General features: G+C 43.2%; 1 protein-coding gene across 3 annotated transcripts in view; it reads left to right on the plus strand.

Annotated features, from left to right (window-relative positions):
• FZD3 (frizzled class receptor 3) overlaps positions 1–10632 on the plus strand; it is a 63124-nt gene extending 52492 nt beyond the window's left edge. For all 3 annotated transcript variants that reach the window (XM_057427561.1, XM_057427564.1, XM_057427563.1), the window contains 3 exons: positions 6793–6941; positions 8832–9065; positions 10207–10632. In XM_057427561.1, coding sequence (XP_057283544.1) covers positions 6793–6941; positions 8832–9065; positions 10207–10420 — 597 coding nt within the window. In that variant the 3' untranslated portion in view covers positions 10421–10632. The remainder of the gene's footprint in view (positions 1–6792; positions 6942–8831; positions 9066–10206) is intronic.

A 10632-nucleotide genomic window follows, 5' to 3' on the forward strand; every position in this document is an offset into this window, starting at 1 on the left:
TTGGGGGCAGAAGGGGAAAATATTCAGAAATTAGTTATATGAGCATCTTAAATTAACAGTGTGCCTACAAAGAAGCATTATTTTTTCCCTGGAGGAATGCTGAAATTGATGTTTTTAACCTCCCTTCTGAACACCTGCCACTGTTTTAGTGGGGAAACAATGCATTCAAACTGATGTCTTTTTGTATTCACAAAGGAAAGTACATTTCTGTCTGACAATCTGTACCAACCCAGCTGCCACACCACCCAGCAGATGGGAGATGGGAAAAAACGGGTTACAGAAATCTCGCTATCACATATGCAATCTTTGTGTCTGACAGAACTTGTTTGTTGGTCTTCACTAGGTGAAACGTAAGTACCCGTGCTGCTCGTGAGACGTGTCTGAACAGAATAGAGTGTAGAGCACACAACTGAAACCCCTGCATCTACATCTCGTAGCCTACTTTTTCTTGTTAACTGAATGCCCCTGAAGCCCTGGAGCTGCATAGCAAGACAAATTCAGTTCAGGGACTCAGATCCATGCACTCTAGTGTTCACACGGTTGTCTGCATGGAGCCTGTCAAGTCTTTCCAATCACATCTTCGTGCTGAGCTGCCTTTGCAGCAGGTCCAGCCAAATGTGCAATGAACTAGCTCAAGAACAATGCTGCTTCGTGCCGGCTTCACTAAATTGCCAAGTTCTCATGTTGCTGGAGTGCACGAGCCTGTCTTGCATCTCTGGGAAAGTGATCGGGTACGGAGGAAAATGAAGAATCACCACCAGTATTATCTTTCCTCTAATAGAGGTTCTCATCTTGAAGAACATTGCCACTGGCTGCTGTCTGGTCTGGGTTTCTTTGACACTGTCCTCATGGAAAGGCAGCACTTGATGTCCAGAGCAGACCGGTGTGCTTGCAAGACAGGCTTTTATCTAGAGAGAAAGGTATTATCCAAGTTTTTTAAGGCCCAGGGGAGATCTGCCATGTCTTTAGATTTGAGTCAGTGGCTTGCCAATGGAAGAGATGCTTTGAAAGGCTTTGATACCTGATAAGGAAGGGAACACTGACGTTAACAGATGTGAAGAAGAGTCTGGCAACGGTGCCAAGTGTGAAACAGATGAAACGACTGCATTAAATAACTTAGTAGATGTTCATATTTATGGTTTCAGCTGATAATGTGACCGTTGAGGCCTAAATGGTAGTATTAGTTTTAAGAGGTTTTCTTCCTCATTGGCTGCATCTGCACTGGAACTCAATCTGTAATATTGAAGGAATCACTCTTCTAATGGAATTCCTGTTTCTCTCTGTGTGCCAAAGAAGTAATAGTCTTTTAGAGCTGCTATTTTATAGCTGAAACAGAGTTCACGCTCTATTTTCAGGCGCACATTGGGACTTTTTATTAGCATTTCACAACTTGGATTACTTGCAGGACAAAGCTGAAAGTTGAAGTTAATGCTCATGCAGAACTAATTTCAAGGGAAATCACTGAAATGCATAACCTGCAGTTAACACTGATGTCCAAGAACACACAACTAGGGTAAGCTGGATGGTGCTGCAGTTGCAACAGGTATTTTGTGATCAAATATCCCTTTAGATCCCTGCTTTGAAAGTTGAGTATCTAAAACTCCTTCAGTGTTTAAACCACTGGGAGAGGGCATGAGGATGTCCTGCACCTCTACAGGCAGTGTATGGGGATGTAGTGAGTTACTATGTGAAAAAAAACTCACCTCTTAAATCTTTAACTGTAGCTTCAGAAGCTACATTCCATGCACTTACCAAAGCACAAACAGTAAGGGACTGTGTTTCTTAACAACCTTTTTTCTTGTGCAACTAAGAGTATGAAATCTATCTCCTGAGTAAACTACAACATAATAACTATTAGCAGTGCTTTGCTATCTTTGTAGCTCTGTAAAAGAAGAGGGAATTCTGCACAGAGAGTTCATGCTAGTGATTGTCAGCCCTTGTTATTACAGTGTATGTTGTGTGTAGTTCCGGGGAGCTCAGCATAAGTCAGCAGCTCTCAAGGGTCTTGTAGAAAAATAAGAGATTAAAATATATTTTGAATTCTTAGTAACTGTGCTTCACTTTCTTTTCCTGCTTTCGGTTATGTCAGTAATTCAGATTTGGGGATGTTTGTTTAAGAAACTTTGATATTTGTAGCAAACTGTATCAATGGTGTAAGTTTACCCAAGAGTTGTGTCTCCTATTTTAGTCATGGAATCATAGACTGGTTTGGGTTGGAAGGGACCTTAAAGCTCATCTAAAGTCCCCATGAGGAGCAACAGCTTCCACCAGACCCGGTTGCTCCAAGCCCTGTCCAGCCTGGCTTGAACACTGCCAGGGATGGGGCCGCCAAAGCTTCTCTGGGCACCCTGTGCCAGGGCCTCACCACCCTCACAGAGAAGAACTTCTTCCTAAAATCTCATCTCAATCTCCTCTCTGTCAGGTTAAAGCCATTCCCCCTTGTCCTGTCCCTACAGGCCCTTGTCAGAAACCTCTCTCCAGCCTCCTTGTCAACCTCTTTAGGCACTGGAAGCTGCTCTATGGTCTCTACGGAACCCTCTCTTCTCCAGGCTGAACAAGCCCAGCTCTCCCAGCCTGTCTCCATAGCAGAGGTGCTCCAGCCCTCGGAACATCTTTGTGGCCTCCTCTGGACTCATTCCAACAGCTCCACATCCTTCTTAGGTTCACTCAAGAACAATAGCTGGGCAGTATATCAAAAGTGAAAATCCCCTGGATTTAAGTTTTGAGTGAGCATTTGTGTTGTTTTACTGCTTTTAAAAACCATGCAACCTGTTCTCTGTCCTAATGACAGAAAATAGCATCGTTTAGGGGCTGGAGTTTTGTGAGAGCTATGCTGCTTTGAAATGGGCTTGGGGGCTTTAAACACCTGGTATCTGCAGTTCTATAAGCCTGGAATAGTCATTTCATCTTTTCATTTTGCTGTGTTAATTATTATAGAAGTCTCATAATCCGTGGATGTATGTTGTTTAAAACAGGTGCAGTCACTTCAGTGTTAATGATCAGAGTCTAATGTGTGTTCCTACTGGAATTGCTTTGTGCAAAGAGGCTTATTTTCAAGAAATGTATGTAATGATCTTTAATAACTTGCTTTGCCAAAGGTAGGATGTTCTTCCTTTCACATGAAAGTATTTGCTGTGTATATTTATTTTAATTTTTGCTTGGAATTTGTTTTAATTTCTGCTTGGAATTATTTATAGCACCCAGCATGAATATGTTGAGCCAGAAGTTTCAATATCAAGTGATTTACTATAATATCTTTATGGAAATAATATAATTTACTCAGAGCAATAGGGATTTGTAATATATTCATGATGGGCAATAATACACATCACAGCACCTGATTTCTGTTGGCTCTAACATAGAGCAATATGCCTGAGTCAATAAAATAATGGTGGCCTATAGTACAGTGAGCAAATGAGAGCTTTACTGCTAGCACTGTTGTTTGAGTCTTCATGCAAGAATCAGTACCTTCAGGCTGGTAGTTATGCCAGGGGAGACTTGGCCCAGCAGACAAGCACTGTATGTAAATATAAAACTTTACCTGAATATTACCTTCATTAAGAAACAATAAATTTCACCATTTATTCCACGTAATGCCACATTTGCACATTATGAAATGAGATAATAAGGTTAATTTTTGAGAGCTTAATTTCACTGGGTAATTTTTTATTGGATAATGGTTAATAATTTTTCTTCTCTTGAGTGAAATCTCACTGGTTGACTACAAAACCGCCCAGAAAGCCTTCAGACTCGTTGTGCATGATTAAATGGTTGCAAGCATAGGACAGTGTGGACTGTTGTCAAAGACCCTTCAACATCAGTAGTTTTCCTGGGACAAATGTTGATGGACAGCACATTAAACAAGTGCTGAGGAAAGAATTGCCTCATCATCATGGGGAGAGCCTTGATCCCACCCCATATAAAACTGAGCTGTAAGACACATAATAATGCTTATTATGTTTCTACATTTGATTGAAAGATGGACATGTAGTTCATAGAATCATGGAATGGCTTATGTCGGAAGGGATCTTAAAGCTCATCTTTAAGGCAGGGACACCTTCCACTAGACCAGGTTGCTCCAAGCCCTGTCCAACCTGGCCTTGAACACTGCCAGGGATGGGGCAGCCACAGCTTCTCTGGGCAACCTGTGCCAGGGCCTCAGCACCCTCACAGGGAAGAACTTCTGCCTAAGATCTCATTTCAATCTCCCCTCTGTCAGGTTAAAGCCATTCCCCCTTGTCCTGTCCCTACAGGCCTTTGTCAAAAGCCCCTCTCCAGCTTTCTTATCAGCCCCTTTAGGCGCTGGGAGCTGCTGTAAGGTCTCCCCAAAGCCTTCTCTTCTCCAGGCTGAACAAGCCCAGCTCTCTCAGCCAGTCTCTGTAGCAGAGGTGCTCCAGCCCTCAGAGCATCTTCATGCCCTCTGGAATCATTCCAACAGCTCCACATCCCTGTTGTGTTGGGGCCAAGAAGTGAACGCAGGACTACAGGGAGGGTCTCACCAGAGCAGAGTAAGGGGGAATTATTGAATTCAGATTTTCAGTTTGGAGGAAAAAAAATGGCTCTTGATGTTGATGTAGGAGATTATATGTATGTTTCTACATTAATATAAGCTCATAGGATCAGAGGGAAGCTCTGTCTGTCACTGCCAGCATCTTTCATAAGCTGTTAACACTCAGCCTTAAAAGGTGCCCACCCCCACAACTCTTGTCTGAAAATCCGTCTGTAAGGATAGCATTTTTCACAGCTTATACAGTCGTATTTCTTTCCTGTTGCTTAGCTTAAATACTCCTAAGAGGGTTTGGGTGTTGTTTTTTTTTGCCACATTTCAGTGCTTAGATATTTCTTGTTATATAGCAATTATTTTTTTCACACCTTTGAGTCTTTGTCAGCCAGACAAGCTTCTTGCAAGACAGGCAATCCCTGTCATCCTCTCAGCCCTTCTCTATATCCCTCTGCTTTCCAGGAAGATGAATTTAAACTGAATTCACAGAACTGTACAAAGTATTTCAGTCTCACTCGTAACTTACAGAGCAATGTTTCCCTGGCTTGAAACAGCTTGTTTGATATTCTGTTTCAAACAGGCCGGTGGATGTTCAGATCACTTTCTTAAGTATAATGGGTTTTATCAGCTGCCTCACCAGTAGCCTCAGAGCTGTTGCTGCAGTTAGTCCTTGTTGGAAAGAGTCTTCATTTCATGAGCATTTCCCCATGATTAAACAGCCCCAAAACCTCCTGCCGTAGTAATCCTTGAGCCATCTGTGGATCTTTTGTTATCCTATTACTTTATTTCTGTTGGGATCAGGAGAATTTAACAGAAGATCAATCAAACTTCCATTTGTTTAAACATTTTTTCCAGCCTTAGCTTTACACATCCTCATGCCATTCTAGTGATAACCCTATACTGTCAACATGTCACGATATGAGACAATCACTGATGTCTTCCCCTTGCCTGACGGGTTCCTTTTCTGCCTCACATCTGCTGCTCTCAGCCATGCTCCTTTCGGGCAGAAGACCCATCTGCTCTGGATCCACTCTGGTTAAAGGCCTGTCAGTCCTTACCAAGGAGTCCCCAGCTCCAGGATCTCCTTCCCTCCCTTCTGGTCTGCCTTCTGCTTGTGCCATCATGCCTTCTGTCCTTTCATGTCATCTGCTTATCATTCACATTCTCTGTTTTCTTTCTCTGCTTACAAGACTACCTGCTTGTCTCCTTTCTTGTGCCATCCCTTTCAGCCCTCACCCCCTGTTATAACAGAATTCTTCAAGGTGCTTTGCAGACCCATTCCTTCAGACTCGGCCTTCCTGTGCTCAGTTTTATTGCCTTCTCCAGTCGCTGAATGTGTTGAGTCTTTTGACTGATCCTTCATTTAGGTTTTCTGACCAGCTCTCCCTCAGCTGTGATCAAAAGCAGAGAACTTCTTCTTATACCCCAAGTCTAGAGCTCTAGATTGTCCTCCACAGTCACAGTGTGACTGTGTCACAAAAATGCTTACAGAGGAGTTAATGCCTCCAGAGTAAGTTAGGTCCTCTACAGCTCCCTTATAAAAAGTTAGTGGTTTCTTTCAGCTTGTGCTTGAAGTTCTCTGTCCTTGAAGTTCACTTTTTGAGCTGGGTTATCAATTCAAGGAAGTGTCTGGATGCCTGTTTGCTTGAAAACTACCTTACAGACCTTCCTTGTATCATCCGTGCATCTTTTTCACGCAAACCCTTTCTATATCAAACTGGTTGTGAAAATAATCTCATGAGTGTTTTCAAATTCGGTTGCTCTCTCTGAAGAAACGGAGAGATGTAAGGGCTCTGCTGGCTCATTCAGAATCAGGCAGTCATACCTTGTTGATGCCTCAAATTCCTGAGGGAGGGAAGCTACAGGTATAACCCTCCACTGAAGAAATTCCGCTAAGGAATAAAGGATCAGTGTTGAACATCCCATGAAGCATTTCATTGGGATGTTTCAAAACAGCACATGTGGCACCTGTTTTTATATGGGTTAATTCCATCAAAGAAACAAGTCTTTATAATGTATAGACTAGAAAATATTTCACAATTGTTAGGGGCACAGACAAAAGGCCAGAAATACAAATAAAGGCCAAGACCTCACAGCAGTCGAACCTTTTGTTTTACTCAACAGTGGGCTGTACAACACACTTGGTCGTGCTCCCAAGAACCACAGAACAAAGGAACCCTGTTGATGTTTACTTTGGCTCAAGGCAGAAACAGTTGTTTTAAATGAGTTAATAGATAGAGTAGGGAACTGCGATGGCTTGTATAATCTTTTCCCTTTTTTTTATTCTCTAGGTCACTCAGATGAGTCGTCCAGATTTAATTCTCTTTCTCATGAAGTATCTCATGGCTTTGGTCGTTGGGATACCCTCTGTCTTCTGGGTTGGAAGCAAAAAGACCTGTTTTGAGTGGGCTAGTTTCTTCCATGGACGCAGGAAAAAAGAGTGAGTATTGGTACAGAGCTGGGTGAGTACTGGCAAATAATCTCTTCCCTTGTAGTCCTGGAAGAGCATTTTGGTTAGTTCTTCACAAAGATGAAGACAGGAATAGATGGGGGCAGCTTTCTTAGCATTCTCTCACTATCCAAAATGGAGGAAGGAAGAACAAGACAAGCAACAGCTCAAGAAAACACCCTGAAGAATTGTCCCTTATTTTTCCATAATTACTGTTTGTTTCCAGAACCAAGTCTGCATTGCTCCATCTGGTTTCAAACTATTTTTTAATAAGAATGAGGTTTCAGTTGAATAGTAGAACTTCTTTGCCATGTACTGAGAGATGGAATTGAAAGGTTTTATTTGTAAGCATGCTTATCTAATGTAGTCAACTGAATCAGACCTTTAAATTTAAATTCAACCTAGGTTCTTTTCACTATGAGCACAGTTAAAAGCAATTGTCTCTGCTTTTAATCTTCCCTTATGCATTAGTGCCAAAGCACAGCTGGATAAAAATCATAATAAAAATATCTTACAGCTTCTCTGAGGTTGAAATGAATTTAGATTAAAGTCTAAAATAAATTTAGAGACTATCTAAAAATAAATCATAAATTTAGAGACTATCATCTCTATGATATTGTAATAGCTCTGAATAGCTGTTTTCATAATTCTAAATACTGACATCTAAAAGCTAGATGTTTCAAAATAGATCCACAAATACAATGAGCCTTTAAGTGACTACTCCATGACTTTGACACATCCATCTTTAGCAGGACTGGCTCTCTGCTGAGGTTAAATTAAAGTGAAATTACCTTATGCAAAATTGAAGTAAATTTTTTATTCAAAGATCACCTTCTAAGATATGCAGGGGATTAACAACAACTTAATATGTTTTAATGCATGTGCATATGTTTAGATAGGATTTACAGAGCGGTGACATACTTGCTTGGTGGTTAGAGGACAGGAGTGGAGTCAGTGAAGGCAGAGGAAGCTGTTTTACAGGCCTGGCTATCATGGTGACTCCTAGCATGCCATCCTCTCTACTGATACTCCTAGGCAGCCCAGGAGCTCCCATACACAGCAGTGTGTGGCTGGAGCCACATCCCCCTTTTTTTTCCCTTTGAATAGTAAAAGGCAGAGCCGGTACAAACCTCCCTCCTTAGGTAGCCTGTGATCCTCTGAGAGCAAGAAAATTAAGAGGAGGAGGTTGCCAGGTGGAGGAAATGGAACATGAAAGAATAATGTAGAGAATGAGAGGGGAGGAAAAGGCCTCCCCATGAAAAGAGATAAAAAAAAGTAAAGGAATGTCGAGGATGTGATAACACCTCCTTTCATCATGCCATGGTGGAGCGGCCAAGTGTGTGCCCCACCGCCAGCCCTTCCCAGCATGGGGATTTGGCTAACAGAGACTGTAACCACTGATCTAAGGGCTACAGCCAGCTGGTTATGTGTGATTATATATGTTGAATGTCACTTGGTGTTCTCCTCCTGCTGCTAGTTTTAATTCAGATTTTAAATGCTTATTTGAGTGAGGAAGTGGCTTCTTTCCATGTTCCCTGAGAGGCAGTTCCTGGGTAATCCAAGCAAGCTGAGCCACAGCACTAGCCCAAGGATTTCTCTTGCAACAATATTCACAAGCTAAGGCCATAAGCAAATACACCACAATTGCTCCACATGTCTAGGCTAGAGGATCAGATGCAGGAGTGGGGAGGATTCAATATGAACTTTACTTAAATATCCAAACGTTGACGTGCTTCAGAATTAGGCAGATAGGGACATTATAATGTAAATAATGGTCTTATTTGACAAGCTGGAATATAAAATAGTTACAGTGCCATTACTGCAATCACTTTTCTATTGCAGTCATTAATGGTAACTGCTCAAATGGTGTGTCTTGTTCAGGGTTGTAAATGAGAGTCGTCAAGTGCTGCAGGAGCCAGACTTTGCTCAGTCTCTTCTGAGAGACCCCAACACCCCCATCATCCGGAAATCCAGAGGCACTTCTACCCAGGGCACCTCAACTCACGCCTCCTCAACCCAGCTGGCCATGATGGACGACCAGAGGAGCAAGGCAGGCAGCGTCCACAGCAAAGTCAGCAGCTACCACGGCAGCCTGCACCGCTCACGCGATGGCAGGTACGTTTCTTCCCTTTCAGATCATGTAGAGAATTGGACAAGCCTCTGCAGCTGGATGTTTGGCCATCACGTTGCTAGAACTGGAAGTTCTGCTACTCTTTACTTTATCTGATTGCATTTCCTCTCCCTGCTATGTCTGGGTTGGAAAGAGAAAAAACATCTTGATATTTTCAGAGGCAACCCTAATCTTGATGAATTACATGGTGGGAATGTGTTCAATGCTGGCTTTCCTGCACAGGCAGTGATCTGTGGTACATCATTAGAGTGTGTGGGAAAACAGATCTGTCCTAAAGGGATGATGATGCAAGGGCTGGAGCACCTCTGCCATGGGGACAGGCTGAGAGAGCTGGGCTTGTTCAGCCTGGAGAAGGAAAGGCCCCAGGGAGACCTTAGAGCAGCTTCCAGTGCCTAAAGGGGCCAACAAGAAAGCTGGAGAGGGGCTTTTGACAAGGGCCTGTAGGAATAGGACGAGGGGGAATGGCTTTAACCTGACAGAGGGGAGATTGAGATGAGATCTTAGGCAGAAGTTCTTCCCTGTGAGGGTGCTGAGGCCCTGGCACAGGTTGCCCAGAGAAGCTGTGGCTGCTCCATCCCTGGCAGTGTTCAAGGCCAGGTTGGACGGGGCTTGGAGCAACCTGGTCTAGTGGAAGTGTCCCTGCCCGTGGCAGGAAGGGCTACAACTGGATGAGCTTTAAGGTCCCGTCCAACACAGACCATTCTATGATTCTATGATCAAGTCAGCTTGGTATTCTTGTGACAGCTTTTCTGTGTGGGTAAATAGATTTTGTTTCTGTAAATAGACCTAGCCCTGCTGAAGAAAACAGTAACAAAAGTTACCCACTGTAACTTGAGGTGTAGTTAAGGCTTAGAACATACTTTATCATCATGTGTTTTACTCACCTGATTATCAGTACTATACATAGTGCTGTAGTAAGATCCAAGCTGCATGAGGAGTTGAAATAATTTGCCTCAGGGCTGTACTGGTGAAATGGCTGAGCTACTCGGGGCACGACTTTCTTCACTAAAGCAGAGGATTTGTGTGCGTGTGCGTGTGCGTGCACAGGCACCAAGATTTATGTACATTCTTTCATGACTATGGCAGTAACAATAGTAATAATTGTCCTCTCTTGTTCTAAATCAGGTACACTCCCTGCAGCTACAGAGGCGTAGAAGAAAGACTACCTCACGGCAGCATGTCACGACTGACTGATCATTCCAGGCACAGCAGTTCGCATCGGCTTAACGAACAGTCACGTCACAGCAGCATCAGGGATCTCAGCGGCAACCCAATGACACACATCACACACGGGACCAGCATGAACCGCGTTATTGAGGAGGATGGCACCAGCGCTTGAGCCGCTGGATAGGAACAGAGCTGCTGGGGTTGTGGTCCCCTACTCAGCGGTGTCATGGCACTCAGTATTATCATGCCTCTCATTGGGTGCTGATTTTGTCCACCAGGAAGCTGAAGCTTCTTCATGTAGAAGCCAGCATTCTTGTACTTGAGTCAGAGCTAGTGTTCAGCAATCTTGAATTATTGAGTAAAAAGCCGGTTGCCTCCTTTGAA

The sequence above is a fragment of the Pezoporus wallicus genome, unplaced genomic scaffold (genome assembly GCF_028554395.1).
Source record: "Pezoporus wallicus isolate ANWC-B61680 ecotype Strahan unplaced genomic scaffold, APGP_CSIRO_Pwel_v1 contig_6464, whole genome shotgun sequence".
NCBI lineage: Eukaryota > Metazoa > Chordata > Aves > Psittaciformes > Psittacidae > Pezoporus > Pezoporus wallicus.